The 16,984-nt window shown below is 59.2% G+C and overlaps 1 protein-coding gene across 2 annotated transcripts; it reads right to left on the bottom strand.

Moving 5' to 3' along the window:
* Window positions 1-617: 617 nt before the first annotated feature.
* DLK1 (delta like non-canonical Notch ligand 1) lies at window positions 618-8,402 on the bottom strand. 2 transcript variants are annotated; one of them, XM_059915870.1, is made up of 6 exons: window positions 8,328-8,402; window positions 7,058-7,121; window positions 6,421-6,551; window positions 3,354-3,495; window positions 1,165-1,444; window positions 618-939 (listed from the first exon to the last, which is right to left on the bottom strand). In XM_059915870.1, exons 1-6 carry the CDS (start codon window positions 8,392-8,394, stop codon window positions 697-699), a joined length of 927 nt encoding a protein of 308 aa, XP_059771853.1. In that variant the 5' UTR covers window positions 8,395-8,402; the 3' UTR covers window positions 618-696. The 2 variants fall into 2 exon arrangements, with proteins under 2 accessions (XP_059771853.1, XP_059771852.1); XM_059915869.1 differs by having other exon boundaries at window positions 618-1,444.
* Window positions 8,403-16,984: the final 8,582 nt, after the last annotated feature.

The following is a 16,984-nucleotide window of genomic DNA, read 5'->3' as shown; positions in this document are numbered from 1 at the left end:
GGTCACTGGGTTCAAGCCCCTGCCCGGAAAGGGGCTGAAAGGGCAGCCCGGGGTGAGAAGGGGACTCGCCAAGGATCACACAAGCGAGTTAGCGGCAGGGCTGGGATCAGGTCCCGGCCTCCGCCAGCAGCCAACCCGGGGCTCTCTCTGCCTGACACACGGCCGCTGCACTCTGCCGAATCTCAACTCAATCGGAAAGACTGAAGGGCTTGCGGTGTTGATGTGAGTGCGAGTCGGAAGTGGCGTGTGAGAATTAACGAACGAAAGAGATTTTAGCCCTTTTCACAGTGGCTGGTCGTGCGCAGCACTCGTAACGGTTTCACGAGGACCCTGTGGCCGAGACCCCTCGGAGAGGGACGTCGGCACAGAGCCCTGGTTCTGTTGCCATGTTTTTTTTTGGTCTTTTTGATTTTAGGTTTAGAGTTTAGAATAACATACTTATTTCTCTTACTCGTTTAAAGATGAAATTCTTATTATTATTATCATTATTTTTTTTTTTATCATGCATTAAGAATAGAGAGAGAGGATTCTGGCATTGCGTTTGTCACACTGCAACACAAAGGTAATAGAGGGAAGCATAGCGTTCACCAGATTTGACACAAAGGAGAGCAAACTCCACCACAAAGATGAGAACAGACCGCATATAGTGAGCTCTGCGGGACCCCGAGAACAGAGAGGGGCCGGTGGGAACGCTGCTTAGATCTCCTCGTCGCCAGCCTCCTTGCTGAAGGTGGTCATGTCGATCTTCTCGGGGAAGATGATGTTGACGGCCAGGTCCTCCCCGCTGTTGTAGTGAAGCAGCAGGTTCTTCTTCTTGCGCAGCATGTGGTTGTAACGCAGGTTGGACACCCAGGCCTCGCACTTGTTGAGGAAGACGATGCCCATGGTGCCCAGGACCACCAGACTGGTGAGCACGCCCAGGATGGTGAAGCAGATGGCCTGACCCTCGGAGAGGAGCGGGGTGCTCTTGTTGAGCTCCTTCATGGACACCTTCAGGATGCGGTGCTCGGGCTGCGGCACCGGCAGCTCGTGCACCCCGGGGGTCAGGCGGTAGGTCAGCCCGTAACCGCTGGGCAGACGGGTGACCTGCTGGGGGCCCGCCGCGCGCTTCCGGCCGCAGATGGGGCCCGTGAACTCGGGCTTGCACAGACACCCGAACCTCACCTGGGAGTGCTGCAGGCAGGTGCCCCCGTTGAGGCACGGCTCGTTGGCGCAGGTGGACACCGGGCGGCTGCAGGTCTTGTCCATGAAGCCGGCGGGGCAGCGGCAGCGGAAGTCGCCCCCGATGTCGGTGCAGATGCCCTGGTTCTCGCACGGGTTGGGCGTGCAGCTGTTGGTCACGATCTCGCAGAAATTGCCTGAGAAGCCAGGGGGGCACAGGCAGGAGGCATGGGAGGCCCGGCCCTCATCGTCCACGCAGCTGCCTCCGTGCTGGCAGGGTGAACTGCAACACAACAGGGGGACACGGTAAAGGGCCCTTGGGCACTGCGCTAGGACAGTGGCGCCGGGAATGGGGACGGACGCTCCGCTCCCCCTCGTGCCACGTGGCAAACCTCCTGGGGCCCAACAAGAGGGCAGGTGCTCAGAACGCACGAGGTGAGGGAGTGAGAGCCAGCCAGGGGGGCCCCGGGGAGCGCCGGGCACCGTGACCCCCGCCTGCGAGGGGCTCCGGGGCCGTCCGAGGTGGGAGGCCCCCCCCCGAGTGGGGTGTGCGCCTCACCCCCATCATGCTGCCAGCCTGGAACACGCCTGACCTCCCGAGTCAGGATGCCCATCTCCTCTCCCACCTCTTAGGTCATCTCTCCGACCAGAGGCCTGACGGTTAGTCACTGCACAGGTGGGGAAACTGAGGCTGAGAGAGGCAAAGTTAGCGACACCCCAGGGCTGCAGCCAGCCCCTGCCCTCAGCTCCGTCCCCAAGCCGCGGAGGCCGAGCAAAGCAGGGCACCCCTCAGTGTCTCCCACCTCCACCATCCCCAACCCCTCATTATTATTTTTATTTTTATGTTCAGCGGAGTGAGCCTGCGGGCTATTGTACAGGAAACCCTTGGGGACTCTCAGAGTGAAAGAAATACGCGCTCTGTCTGTACCGGCTGGAGCGGTGTCTGTGCCCGCCTGTTTAATAGTGGCCCATTCACCCAAGTGCAGCTTGCAGACCGAAGCTGTTTGCTCAAAGCAGAGCGCACAGAGCATTTAATGTAAGTGCTTTTAAACGAGCAGACCCTTTGTCATCTGATAAATGCCGAAACTCCAGGGAAGAAAGGGGCTCCGAGCACAAGAAATCAGCATTGCTGCTTCAGGGATGAGGGCGGCATAGGAGCCGGGGCTCTGAAGGAATTTCAAGGACCCTGGGCTCTATTTTGACAGACTGGCTCCAGTCTGTTAGAGAGAAAAGCAAAATATTTTAAAGGTCTCGCTCCGTATTTCCCCTTCCCACCAGGAAGCAGAAACGGAGTTCGGTGGTCACCCCTCTCCTCTGAGCCCGCCCAGGATACTGATCTTGAGATGCGGCAAGAATGCTGGTTCCTGGTCCTTGCGGCCCGGGGCTCTCTGCCCCACCCCTGGAATGCATTTACGCTTTGGTTTCCTCACGGGACGGGGGCGCCCCTACCCGCAGCTACTGGCCCAGGCCTGGAGTCTACTTTGAATTCTCGCCTCTCTCGAGAGCTCTCCTGGTCTCCGTTTAAGCCCCCTCGGAGGGTGGGACTAGCTCCGTGCACTGAGCAGATAAGGGCCGGAAATGGCTGAGCTGATGGGAAGCCCGCTCAGAGGCACCAGAGAGGCCAGGGGCCGTTCCATCTGCTATGCGCACTGCCCAGAGCCCCAGAGCCCCCTCCCGACGAGGGGAGCTGAGGGCCGAACTCCCCACCTCCCCCGGCCCCGTGCTGGCTGCAGCCCCCTCTCCCCACCTCCTAAGACATCCCAGAAAACCCAAAAGCAGAGCCCACCAGCTCCCCCAAACCCGCCCCTAAAACACGGTGAGCGGGTTTCACAAACAGCCTCGGGCGCTGCCGAACTCTGATCTCTTGTTATGTTGCCTTTAGAAAATTATGCAGCTCGAGCTCTGGTTCACAGTCCCAATCTACTCTCATTCACACACATCAGGACTTGGGAACGTCAGGGGAATATGAAATCGCCTTCAGGATTGTTTGAAAAAATTACGGAAATGACACAGTCCCCCATAAACACCCTGATCCAGGGCGGCCCCCCATGGGGTGCAGGATGAGCACTTACTTGGTCTTTTGTCAGGCGACAGGACCGACTGGGTTAGGCTGAAAGGGTCTTTAGGGGGTGTGAAACAGGAATCTAAAGCGGCATTTATCAGAGCACACATAGCCCGGAGAGAATACTTACCCATTCATCACGCAGGGCCCGTCCTTTTTCTGACAGTCCTTTCCTGAGAATCCAGGGGTGCAGGAGCACTCGTACTGGCCGTTATCGAGGTTCACACAGGTTCCGTTGTTGGCACAGGGGGTCGAGGTGCAAGCCCGAACGTCTGTGGGGAGAGACAACCAGGGAGATGAGGGGGACACAGACGCTGGAAGGAGAGCATCCTGGGTGGGGGGCAGAAAGAGACCCCTCCGTCTGGTCGAGGGGGACCCCGTGTGAGCTGCCGTAATGTCTCTGCTTGTGTCCACTGCCAAGGGTCACCCAGCGGGGTCCTGAGGAAGAGGGTGTAGCGACCCCCAGAACCCTGATATAAGTAAACAGCTCAGGGAGCTCAAGGGTCACAGAGACAGAAAGTCACGGCCACTCACTAATAGTCAACAGGCCAGCTGTGCCCTTTTGCTGGCACCAGGTCACCTCTTCGGTCCAGCCACATTGACCTTCACCGCAGACCCCTTCCCTCCCCCAAAAACCACGCCGAGCTGAGCTTCCCTAACGGCTGCCTCCCAGACCAGTTCCTTGTGATTGAAGGGGGTCCTTGCCGCTCGGGGGGCCAGTGCGGCCCAACCGCTAGCAGCATCAGCTGCCCTTCACCCTCTTCCATCAGAGAGGAGCAGGGGGGAAATGAGATGGTAAAGCCCCCTGTCGGGATCAAGAGACCTGATTTAGCCCCAGCACCGCTTCCACCTCTTGGTGGTCTCTCTGAACTAAGGGGGTCCACGATAAAAAGGCTGCATCTTCTGAAGGCAACGAAATGAGAACTATTGCGTGCTCGCCTGTCAGCACGGGTTTCCATGAACACTGGTGCATTTCCACCACCGTTTTACACCTCCCGTCACGCACACTTCATTATTCTATTCGGGGCTCAGCAAGGCAGGGATGGGCTGAACAAAGGGGCCTGGGTCAGGGGCTCTCTGACAGTGGAGACCCCAGCCCCCAGGCCTGGCCAGGGAGAGACCCTTTCTGTGCCCATCTCCAGCCGGCTGCCGAGTTCAGCTCCCTGCACCCCCCACCGCCCCGACTCTGTGCCTCACTTTCGCCACTTAGAAAAGGGGGGGCTCTCCCTGGCCCATCTCTGAGAGCCCCTTCAGCTTTGGTTTTCTACCACCCGAGCTGCCGCATCAGCCAAACAGAAAGCCAGGGCCAACCAGAGACGCAGCGAGTGAAGGCAGCCTTGGGTGCGGGTCCCCGGGACTGAGGCCACACACGTGCAGATTTATTCCCTCTTTTCAAGAACCTCGCACCCTCATGGAGTAGAGATGGCAATCAATCAGTAAGGAAAAGCCTGCACGCCAAGCTGATGGCTTATCCAGAGCACACGAGGCGTTCCTTGGGAGCCCGGCTTGGTGCGAGGGAACATAAAGAGGATTTATCATTACGGGAAGGCGCCAGGCGTTAGCACGCAGCGCCTCCGTGGCAAGCTCCTAATTCCCTGCTCCGGGCTCTCCTGTCAATGGGAATCTTAAATTTAAGCTGAAGAGGTGGCGACCACCCTACTCCTCTCCCACGGTGTCAAGCCTCGTGGGCCGGGGATCAGCCCACCTTCTCCTCTCCTGGGCCTCCGACCCCAAAGTCGGGTGGATTAAGCCGCCAGCAGGAGAAAGCTGCCGGGGGTCTCTGCCTGCCGGGGCAGCAGCTGTGGCGAGGACAGCCTCAGAGACGGGTGAAAAGGGAGAGGGCCGGCGACTATCCCGAGGGCCGTTTCCTCTGGACCCAGCCGTCCCAAGCTTTTGTCAACCCAGTGGGGAAGGGACCTTTTGTCTGGAGAACTCCATGGGGGGCGTCCTGGATTAGATATCAGAAAGGGTGGGCTCCAGGCTAAAAGCCCTGATTCCAAATGGTGGCTTTTCTGGGACCCCTTGGGTCCCCAAAACAGCTCAGAGGTACTTCAAGGGTGCAGAGCCCAAGCTCTGTGGGCCAGAGCGTGAGTCAGCTGTGGGGAAAAGCCTGCATCATATTGGCGGGGGAGACTTTAAAGACCCGAGACAACATGATGGGGGATTTTGAAAGCCCACTGCCTTGGCTACGCAGGGCAGGGGTGGTAACAACATGCTCTTAGGTTTTTCTTAAGGGAAGGGTGTTAGAAACAGCCTCAGGTGAGAATGAACCCATTTCTGGGGCGGAGGGAGGGGTTTTGTAGCTGGCTGTTCTCCCAACATCTTAGGTGTCCTGAGCAGACCCCTTTGCTTCCCGAAGCCTCAGTTTCCCTACTGGTACCACTCGTCTTTACTGACGTTGCTGTCGGGACCAAGGGACAGAGACCCCGCGGCAGCTGCCTACACTGCTGGGAGTTTTCTCGAGGACCTTAGCTTGCCTGGGCTTCAGGGCAGGTTTTGCCAAGTGAGAGTGGGCTCAGATGAACATTCTGCAGCCTGAAGATGCAGCGACAGCCAACTCTCAATTGCTCAGGGTAATGGAGGGCAAAGATTGCATAAATTAATAAAATCAACAGATTAACACCAATCTGCACTTTAGCTACTTCTCATCCTTTCCCGACCCCCCAGCTCCCCCTACACTTGACCTCTTCCAGCACAGCCCACGGCCCTGTCCCAGTGGCCCTGACTCAGCTCCCGCTGCCCCCAGCACTCAGCACCCAGCACCCCTCCCCACGTCTGTCTGCTTGCTTGTTGCAGCATCCTGAACAGCCTGGCGGGTGAATTTCATGGAGTCTTGGCTCTGCGACCCCTTGAGTCCTTTCCCCTCTCAGAGCTTCAGTGCCCCGAACAGATTTCTCAAGTCTGTGGTCCCCACCCTCTCAGCTTCGTGTGGCGTGTTTGTGACTCTTTATTCAACTGGCAGCCCCCCTGCCCCAGTGCCTTCCCTGGCGCTGGGTGCTGGCAACGCAGAGGGGAGCAAAATTAAGTCCCTACCTGTGAGGAGGCTCCCAGCACCAGCAGGAAGTGTATAAACAGATCATTACCATACAGCGCGCTGGGTGTGTTGGGCTAAGGCAAGAGGGGGAGGGGCGACAGCCACGGGGCTGGGAGGAGGGGGCAGGGGGCAGGGGGCCGGGGTGGGCGGGGCAGGTGCCAACCTAGGTCGCAGAGGTGTCCATCCCAGCCGTCCTTGCAAATGCACTGCCAGGGCTCCACACAGAGTCCATTAACACAGCCGGGAAAGGTCACGCATTGGTCACACAGGGGACCCTGCCAGCCAGGCTGGCACCTGCGGGGGTTGGGGGAGAAAGGTGGGGACGTATGAGGGGGGGCAGGGATGGAGAAGGGGCTCCGGTCGCTTCCTGTGGAACCAAGAGCCCTTGCGGGTCTCTGCCCAGTGCCAGGCCAGTGGGTCCCAGGAAACCAATACCAGTCACCTGAACGGAAAAGCTTAAACAGGAGATCAGCTGGGGAGCAGGCAGAGGGGTCCCTGAGAGCCAGAGGAAGAGCTGCGTTTTGCCGCAGTGGCCTGCAGTGGTCTCACCTGCAAGAGGCTCTCCCGCCACCCACCCCTCTGAGAAAGCCGTCCTGTCCCCGCCACCGCCCCCAGCATCCCCCGCCTCCCGGTCCTCTTCTCTCCCTCACCCCCCGTCACTGGTTTCCTGCGGGGGCGAGGAAGTTGTTTGCCGCAGTCCAGGGGCCGAGCCCTCCCCATTTTTTCTGCCTGACGCCATGTCTCCCCAGAATCCCGCCCTGGCCCTCCAACACGCTGCCTCTGGGGAACCGCTCCGTTACCTGCAGACATTGTCGTCCTCGCACAATCCATTTTGGGGGTGGCAGGCCGGGAAGCATTCAGCTCCTGGGGCACAAGAAAGGTTACACCATTCACCCCACGAGGCCCTACAGGCTGTGGCAGAGGCCACGACGGCCTCCCAGGAGGCAGCCTCCGACCCTCTGTGGCCCTACCCACTGGGCACACAGTAGGCACTTCATCCCAACCCACTTAGGAGAGAAATCTCTGCATGTCCCTGGCTATGGAGTGACCACAGCCCACTGCCTAGCTCCTAGGACCAGGTCAGACACCCAGTGTCCCTCAAAGAAATGACAGACGCCAAATCCTAAAGGCAGGAATGGGGAGACAGTGAACGGAAAGATTTTGACCCCTGGGCACTCGGCCAAACCCTCACTTTTGCAAAGTGAGCTAAAGGCGAGGGGGGGCGGGGCCAGATTTTGAGGTATTCCGCTCTGGGGAAGCCCAGACAGGTTCACCTGGAGGGCTCACAGGTAAGGAGTCTGGAGTTTTTAAAGGTTAATCCCAGTTAAGCCAGGCACCCAGCTCAAACTCCCAATTTTCCCCACACCAGACTCTTCAAATTACAAAGACGAACAAGGGTTTTGCGGAAAAGACCGTAATTCTGACACTATTTAGAGATTCTGACACTTTAATAGGCACATACTGTGTGCAGTGATTGTAACTCTCGCCAGCTTTTCAGACAGCCACCCCCCTTCTCCACTGGTACAGTGGGCTGGGGGACCCTGCGGGAAGGGGGCAACTCTCTCGCTGTCAGAGACATATGGCCGCCACAGACAGGAGTGTCGCAGCCCCTCACCTAGACAAACGCCACGCAGGAGGGGCTCGGGCTGGGCTTCCAGCTGGGAATTTGAGGCGACGACGGCAAAGTTACCCCCCCCCCACAGGCCTGTTCCCGAACGCACACGCAGGGACCCCCCAAAGTTGAACCCCAGAGCATTTTCACAGAGAGCTCTCCAGCATCACCTCGTTTCTCCATACCTCCTCTCTGCACACCGACACCCTGCGAGCGCCACTTCTGCGGGGCGGGAAGGGGCCAGGGTCCCACAGTTCCTCCGCCCCCGGGGACCCCAGGGCCGGGCTTGGCATGCGAGGGTGGCGGGGAGGACCAGGCAGGCGCGGCGCGGGGCTTAGGGTTAGGCGGGACGGGCGGGAGTCGGGGCGCATGGGACGGGGCGCGCGGGGCACGGGCGGCCGGGGGGGCGTCGCAGGCTTCCCCAGAGGGGGCGCGAGCCGGGCCGCCGGGGGGCTCACCATGGGCACTGCGGCCGAAGGCCAGCAGGAGCAAGAGGACGGGCAGGAGGGCTGCGGTCGCGGTCATCGCGGGGCGGCCGGGGTCGCGGTCCCGGGAGCGGCGCGGGCGCGGGTCCGGCTCCGGGCGCCGCGCTGGGCTTCTGGTTGCGGACGCGGAAGGGGGCGCGGGCGCGCGGCGAGGGGAAAGCCAGGGCTGCACCGGGCTGCGCGCTGCGCTCTCCGCTGCCGCCGCCGAGCTGCCGCCGCCGCCGCGCGCGCCGCCCTTTTCGTACCGCCGCCCCCCCGCGGCCCCCGCCCCCCGCCCCCGCCTTCGCGCGCACGGGGCCGGCGCCGGCCAGTCCCGGTGACCCCCGCCCCTCGCGGGGCCGCCCCCCACCACTGCGGCGTCCCGGAAACCGGCTCGCGCACGCGGGGCACTCTTGGCTAGACGGGCACAGGTACCCGGCGCGCCTTTGGCACACGTTCCCCCCACAGGACGGCACACGGGCGCGCACACACGGGCCCGCTTAGGACAAGTCGCATGAGCCAAACACGGGCTGGGCCGCAGACCCCAGGAAGACGCGAGGATACGCTCGGAATACAGAAACACGCACAGAAACACCAAAACACTTATCGCCAAGGTCCCCAGCACGCATGCCATGGCTCACGCACCCAGAAAAACCCAAACGCACACTCTAGAGACGGGGAAAACGCACACTATCGCACACGCACCGGGAAAAACACTTATGAGAAGCCTTAGGCAGCCACACTCTTAGCCATAAAGACGCAGGGAAATGCAGACACACTCGTAGCAGCACACAAGGCAACCCCGACACACCCTACGGCACGAACACACACTGCAACACACGCGCACGTCCTAGAAATAGTCGGGAGCGCCACAGGCTCAGTCATAGGCACGCCGAGAGGCTGAGGACATACAGTTATGAAACCCTGGGCATCCGTCAACATGTGCCCCGCCGTCCACACAGAGGCACGTGCACAGCCACGTGCACACCTGAACATGCGAATACCCTTGTAAACATACAGACACCCGGGCACATGTTCAATCACATACACCCACACACACGCAGTCAGGCCCTAGGCCTGCGGGAAGGCTCTCACACATCTGATATTCACACACACACATACCCAGTCCCCGAAACTCACAGATCTCGGGCTCTTGGTTACACGCTTATCCAAACACGCATATACGGTCACCCAGCGCACACGGGCGCGCACACACACACACACACACACAGGCCCCAACACATCCATCTTTGCCCGCAGTGACACGTGGGCAAGCTCACAAGTGTGCTCACACTGACGAGCACAGTTGCACACCCGGCACTCAGCACATATTCCAGAACCACGGGGAGGCTTCTGGCCCCGGGTCTCAGGAAAGTGCGGCTGGGGGATGGTGACCCTGCCAGAGACCCTCCCCCTCCAAAAAACTCCTGGTAGAAGCCCCCAGCCTGAACTTAGAGCCCCACAGTCTGCTGGGCTGTCTCCCCTCACCCCTGTCCCTATCAGGGAGGTTCAGGGAAATGGGGAAGGACCTGGTAGGCGGTGGCAGGTGGCAGAAAGGGATCAAAGGTGCTTAACCTCTGGGGAGGGTACCAGGACGTCCTGATGGCAGAAGGATCTTTTGTGTATGCTTCATTTGCATTGATTAGTTTGCATACAGATGCCACGGAGTGGGAGTGGGCCCCCACCCATTTCTTGGCCTACCCGTCCCACAGTGCTGGGGTGGGGGGTGATCTCTGCCACTATGAACCTGGGCTGGGAGGCCTTGGCCTTTGGGCCATCTCGCAGGGCCCTGGCAGGTTTGAGGACAGACTCGCTGTCCTTGGGATGGGTTTGGGAAGTCAGGCTGGGGGGAGCCCGCACTTCCCACCCTGCTGGCCCTGAGGCCCTAAGTCTGCAACCCAGAAGCAGGACCTGCTCTGGGTGGACTCTTGGAGGCTGGAGGGAAGCCCCCCGACCCCCTTGTGGACAGCGCCTCTTCCCTGTCCTTATCTGACGAAGACCCAGAAGGGGGGTCTGGGTGCATTGGGAACGGCTTTGGTGACAGGCTGGAGGGCAGTGGTCACGCAGTAGCCGCCCCCGACCAGCTCCCCACCCCACGCGCCTGCCTTTCCGTTACCCCATTCTCTTCCACAAACTCTTTCCTCAAGTGGAGAAACTGAGTCCAGAGATGGAAGGCCTTTTGCCCAAGTCCTCTGGGCTACGGTGGGAGTGGCTGGAGGTCCAACTGTCCACTGCACGGAGATCGCACAGCTTCTCTGACCCCCCTCCCTCCGAGGACCCTGACCTCAGCCTCCAAAATTATCCTAGGCAGCGGGCAGATAGGGAGGGCTGCGTTCCCAGCCAGACGCTAAGGAGGAGTGGGGGATATCAGGACCGAGCGGCCTGAGGTGAGGGCCCACCCCCGTCCTCCAGACCAAGTCACGAGGTGCCCCGTGTGGACTGCACGGAGCACCAAGGACCCCCCCCTCCCCCTGCAGCCACGGAGTATGCCCCATCTAGACCCCTCCCTTCCCTACCTGGGTCCCTTCCCACCGCTGCCCTCCCCAGTTTTGGAAAGGGAGGGAGGCCTCGGGAGGGCAGTCTCCCTCAAGGGCTTCCAAGCCTAAATGTCACGAGCTTAGGCTGAAAGGGCACTCCCTTGGCCAGTTGATACCTTCTCGTTAATCCCAGCTCCATCCCCTGCCTGCTGAGCACCGGTCACTTCCACTCAGAGCCCAGTTTCCTTGTCTATAAACAGGGATGCCACACCTGTCCCCAGAAGGAACTCGGGTTTTCCTAAGTAGAAAACCACAGTACTTACAAGGCCTGGCCCCTTCCTGCCCTTCCTCCAAGAGCTGCCAGCGGGCCTCCGCCCCAGGTGGCCAGAGAGAGCTGGCGGCGAGAGGCAGGGTCCTAAGGATGGAGCCCTCTACCAGAGCCCCCTGCAGGGCCACTGCAGGGAGAGGGGTTCCTGCCTGCCGGTATCTATAAGCCTAGAGCTTTCTGTTGGTTTGCTCTAGTCTCAATAAAGCGTTCGTAAATTCAGGAGACCTGAGATTTCTTTTCAGCAAGCAGACACTGAGAAAGGGTAGCTGAGAAGCCATGGGGAGGGAGGTTGGTGACTATCACAGGCTTCAAGGCTGCACAAAAAGAACGAAAATGCCAGTCGGGTCCCTTGGGGAGAAGTCGACTCCGTCTGCTGTTTGCAAGCAGGCCCTGGGGGCTGAGGAGCACAGGGCAGCCCCTCTGCTATCTGTGCATCCCTCCCCTCCCCTCCCCCTCCCCTCCCCTCCCCCTCCCCTCCCCCACTCCCTCCCCTCCCCCCCTCCCCTCCCCTCACTCCCCTCCTCTCTGAAGTACAGGCCTCTGAGATCACAGAAGAGGCAAATAGCCCCCTCCCTCGGGAAATGCTTGACCCACCGGTCATCACAGCCTGGCGTGGCAGGCGGTCTACACAGGTAGCAGGGATTAGACCTGCCAACCGAGCTGAACTCTATCCTTCTGCTAAGCCGAGTTGGCTCTGCCTGCTACTCCCCCCCTCCCCAGAAAGCCAGTGGTCCTCTGGTAAGCAGGAACAGAGGCTGGGCTTCAGTCTCCCAGGGGCAGCAAGGAAGCTGGTGATGGGTGAAAGTTTTCTAAGCGAAGCAAAGAGATGTTATCTCCAGCCCTTTTCCACGCCCCCTCCTCCTCTCCCCCTCCTCCTCTCCCCCTCCCCCCTCTCCAAACACTAACATGGCCCCCAGACTGCACCAGACCACTTTGCCCTTGATTAAAGACAGAATCACTGATCAGGGAAGCCCAGCAGGGTCCAGCTGGAGGGGCCTCAGAGACCAGCTAATCCTGGGCGTGCACAGCAGGGGCAAGGCAGCCGGGGCCTCTAGCTCTGCACCCCGACTGGCCCAGTCCTAGTGGGGCATTGTACAGCGGGGGAAACTGAGGCCCGATGAAGACTCACAGGAGCCTTTGTTCCCTCTTCCCCTCTGCCCCCCCCAAATGCTGTGCATTCTCCATCCTCCCTCCAGGAAAGGACACAGCTGCCTGGCCCTGCCTGAGATGAAGCTCTTCCCAAAGGGACGGCTCCTGTAACTAGGCAAGCCCAGTGCCCAAAATTCAGGGCACCTGGTTAGAGCCCTAGAGCTGCAATATCCTAGAGACAGTGGGGCAGTGGTCTCTCCGCCACCAGGCCACAGGCTAGGGGTTTACAGGCAAACCGGGGCTGCCTTCCTGCCTCCCCCTGACACCCCCGCACCCCCCACCCCGCGTCAGGGACTTAAATTCGGTTTTAGCCAAATCTCATCGGGGCCTCCTCACAGCTGGGCTGGGTCAGGATTGCAAGGCCCACTTCACAGATGAGCACATTGAGGCTTGAAGACCCCGAGACAGGTGTGCAGCTAATGAGGAGCGGGGCTGGGATTCCCATCCGAGTCTACGGGGATTCCAAGCTCTGGGCTCTCTGCTCAGCCAGCCGCGGGGTGAGAGAGCGCAGGGCAGGGAGGACAAGCGGGAAGACCCCGAGCGCAGCCCCAGGACCCTGCTCTCCCCTCCTTGGGTGAGGGCGCAGCCCAGCCGCCTTGGAGGCTTTGAGGGCTTCTCGCAGACACCAAAGAGCCACACAGCTGCCGCGATTCCGATTCTTTTCCAAAGCTAAAGGTCATCTTTGGAGAGAGAAATTATCTTTTCTTTTCTGCCAAGGGGAGGGGGCTTGGGGGCGGAGGATGGAGAGAAATGAGAGACACACCCGGGTACATTTGGGCCCGAGAACACGATGGTTTGGTTTCAAGTTCAATCAGAGAGAAGCCTCTTCAGGCTGAAGTGGCACTGCGTTCAGCCGAGGAGAGGCGCACGCTCAGCTCCCAGCCTCGTGCGCGGGGCCTGGAGAGGCGCGTGACAGCGCCAGGCCCACTGCGGGGCTCTCCGTGGGGCTGCGGGGGAGCACAGAGCCGGCCCGTTTCCCCGAGCCCCCCTGCGCAGGCCTGCACGTGACACAGGGGAGGGAGCACGGCTCCCCCAGGCCCCGCCAGAAGCTCCAGGGAGGGAAGAATACAAGCGGCGCCTTGGTCTGGGTCCATATTTAGTGTTGACCTATGCCGGGTCGCACCTCTCCCCTGAGCAGAGCCAATTTCTCATCATGGATGGTAGGATTCAAAAATAGATTTTTCTCGCTTCCTTTCTCGCCGTTGGAATCGACATGGATGTCAAGTTCACAAGTCTAATTGTCTACGTCATCAATCAAATTATCCTCTTAAAGGGCGCCACTGAGTCACGCTGTGCGCGTGGGGGGTTCTTGGGGTCCCCAGAAGGGTTAATGACAGCTCCCCACCCCACCCCCATACTCTATAGGTAAGCTCACCCCCACCCAGGAGGGAAGAAATCAAGACCAGAGGAAAAAGGAGTCTTTTCATCACTTAGCCTGTTGATGCAGGCTTTGGCAAAAAGTATAGTAATTCTTCATTCATCAGAAATTCCCAGAAGTTAATTTTGCGTAAAACAGAGGCGTACCTCTTTAAATGTAGTCATTTATCCATTCAGCATTGGCTGAGCTCCTACTGTGTACCTGGGGCTCTGCTGGGGGTGGAGTGTATACAATGATAGACCCCAAGGTGGTCCGTCACCGCCAAGAGTTGAAGGGGCAGGGGAGACCGAGGGTTTAGAGGCCTCTGACCTGCAAGGGTGTGCGTCCTGGGAGAGCCACGCACATGCGGGGAAGGGGGTTGAGCTCTTCTCTCGTAGGGGGGGAGGAGGGTGAGAGGATGCACAATTCTGCGGGGTGTGCCATTATGGGAGGACCTCTGGGTGTGCACGTGCGTGCTGGCTAAGAGTGTGGGTTGTTCATTGTGACTGGGGCAGGGTTAGGCTGGAGAGAGACCACTACAGAACTTTCAGCATTTTGGATATAAATCCTTCTGACCTATTCTTGAATGTTCTTCAGCCTCCCCTACCCTGGCAAACAGTCCAGGGAACACAAACCCCCCTTTTCTCATACCAGGGTCGACCCAAGAACAAGAAACAAGAAACCCAGGAACAAGAAAAGGACTCCCGCCTTTTCTTGCCCAGACTTGTGCCAAGTCTTGGGAACTGGGCTGAGCCGCCCCCAGTGGTCCCTGCTGTGCCCGCCCACACACCTTCCCAGGAGGGTCCAGCCTGGAGCGCCCTTCACAGGCACTGACAAAGTGCCTGGTGATCAACTGAGTGTAAACAGGGGACCTCCTTTAGCCACAGAAGAAAACGTCTTCTCAAGCTCTGAGCCTCTAGAAGGAGGACCCCAATCCTGGCCCCGGTTTAGGAGTTTGGGGGGTGATAATGGCAGAATCACAGCCTCTTTCCATCTCCAAGAGTCCGGGCGTAGGAAAAAGAGGCTGTGCGTCGTGGCTCGGCCTGCCACACCTGTCAAGTTTAAGGATGTGAACACACCCAGCTCTCGAGGAATTTAAGATGGTCCCGTACTACATTTATTCTCTTATTTGTAAGAAAGCATTAGCATTTGCATTCAATTATATTCAAAGAATGTTTTTGGTGTCCTTCTGCATCCCAGGCGTTAGGGATCTCTGGCAAAAGAAAGACACTGCCCTGTGCCCAAGCAGGGCCCTGGGACAGCCAGGCGGGAGGTCAGGGCATCACCTATTTGTCCTCTCTCCCCTCCTCCTCCGAGGCCTTCCCCACCACCTGCCAGGTCCTCCCAGCTCTTGCCCCCTCCCCGCCTCCAACCCACCCAGGACGGGAAACCAGTGAGCCTGTGGCCTCCCCTCAGCCGCCCCCCCCAGCAGCACCATCCACCCCGAGCACATCTCCCCGCCTGGTGTTAATGGATTTTGCACGTGTGCCTGACCTCAGCAGGACCAGAAGCGCCTTGCTCAGCCTTGCGCCCCGCAGCCGGCGGCCTGCAGGGCTACCCACGGGGTGTTTGTGGATTAAGTGAGTTAATGAATAAATGAATGAGGCACCAAGTGTTCTCAGGGGTAACCGTAGGCCCCTCGCAAAGATCCTGCGTCCTAGCAACTGGCCTGGGCCGTGGCCCTGCCCAGCCAGCACCTTCTGGCCACCCCTGATCGCTGCGTTCTAGGGGGTGCTGACCCCCTCAAACTGGGCTTCCTGAAGGGCGGCCTCCAAGGTTTCAGTGATAACCTCACCTTGTTCCCTCCCCACCAGGACCCCCCAGTTCTTTTACTAAGAATGTAGAATGTGGGGAGCAGCTGCAGTGAAACCTCAGCTGGGGCTCCCACCGTCACCTGCCCCCCTGCCCACTTCCCCCAGCGCCTGGCTCCTGTGTGCCGCTCTCCACAAGCCTGTTCCTATGGTGACGCTCCGCGCCTCACAGGCCCTACCTAGCTGCCTGCAGCCAAGCTCCAGCTAGGGATGGGGGACAGGGGACACCCAGCCTGAGCTGACCCAGCTCGCCCCACCCAACACACATGGGGTTTCTTGCTATCCCCAAACTGAAGGATGGTCTTCTAAGATGAGCCTTAATTTGATACCTGCACAGAAATGTCTGTTCCTCCTCCCTCTCCACCTGTAGGGGCTCCCCTATTAGCCATAGAGCTTGAGGCTGGGGCCCAGAGAGGCTGAGCCATTCTCCCAAGGTCACACAGCCAGGTATTGACTGAACAGGACCAGAATGTTGGTGCCTGGTGCCCCGCCAGGATGACTCTAAAAGTTGATTGTAAAAAGTGTTTTGAGGAACCTCCAGCTTCCCTTGTGTAAAGGGGTGCATCTGAAATCTGACCAGAAAGCCCACAGACTCAAAACAGAGAAGAAATCATGTCATGAGAATAGGATTCTAGCTGGGACGAATTTAGGGAAACAAGACTGGTTCCAGGGACGGCCGCACTCTCTCCCCACCATCATTCTCTTTCCTTCCTTCTCCCTGACCTGCCTCTGGCCTGCCCAGCCATCTGCATGATGGGGTCCAGCTCTCTCTGGCTTTTTTACTCCAAAGCTGGTGCCCGGGTGGGAGACCCACTGCCTTGGAGCATCTGCCCTCAAGGACTCTCTGAAATGCTCATCTCCATTTGTCTTCCCCAGGCCTCCTTGAAGGCCACCTCCATCCTGCAGTTACCATCTCCCTCGGCCTTACCCATCCAGGAGCACAAAGACCCCAAGTCCTGGGGGCTGTACCTCCCCAAAGGCTCTCCCATCCACTCCCATACCCCCATCCTAGCTGCCACCACCCTGGTCCAAGCTCCCAGCCTCTCTTACCAAGGCTTGCATCAGTCACCAGTCCTCCAAACTCCAACTCCCCAGGGCTTGTAGGGAGGGAGGGAGAGAGGGAGGACTCCCGCCTTTTAGAAACCCATTTTAGCTCCTCCAGGGCTGCACACTCAGAATTAGGCGCACAGTAGGTTCTCATTAAGAGTTTGTGGAATTGAATTGCACCATCTTATCAAGGCATAGATGAGGATGCATTTGGCAGGGATGGTGGACACCTTGGGGATTGGAAATGGTCTTTTGAAACCATTTTAAAAGGGAGCCCCTCTTCCCTGCAAAGATTTGCCTCCATCCCGTAGACGAGTTTCTTTTCAGCACCTTTTTCCTGCCTCTCTCCAACGAGCCAATTATTTCTGATTGTATTTTACTTAATTCTGCCTTGCCTCCACGAGCGGAGGGCAACAGCCTTCGCCAGCCACGCCAGCAAAGGGGTCCCGATTGATTCATGCACACCGTGCAGGGGCCCCCGC

This window comes from Balaenoptera ricei, chromosome 2, assembly GCF_028023285.1.
Source record: "Balaenoptera ricei isolate mBalRic1 chromosome 2, mBalRic1.hap2, whole genome shotgun sequence".
In the NCBI taxonomy this organism is placed as follows: Eukaryota; Metazoa; Chordata; class Mammalia; order Artiodactyla; family Balaenopteridae; genus Balaenoptera; species Balaenoptera ricei.
The sequence above is the reverse complement of the archived record's forward strand: the minus strand, read 5'-3'. Positions and strand labels throughout refer to the sequence as shown.

What these genes read in the sequence shown, in the direction of transcription:
- DLK1 (XM_059915869.1), bottom strand. Translation starts at nt 8,394, where the DNA reads ATGACCGCGACCGCAGCCCTCCTGCCCGTCCTCTTGCTCCTGCTGGCC. An exon ending in GAGGACGACAATGTCTGCAG is followed by an intron (nt 6,552 to 7,057) that starts GTAACGGAGCGG and finishes CAACCCCCGCAG; the next exon opens with GTGCCAGCCTGGCTGGCAGG. An exon ending in TGGACACCTCTGCGACCTAG is followed by an intron (nt 3,496 to 6,420) that starts GTTGGCACCTGC and finishes CTCTCCCCACAG; the next exon opens with ACGTTCGGGCTTGCACCTCG.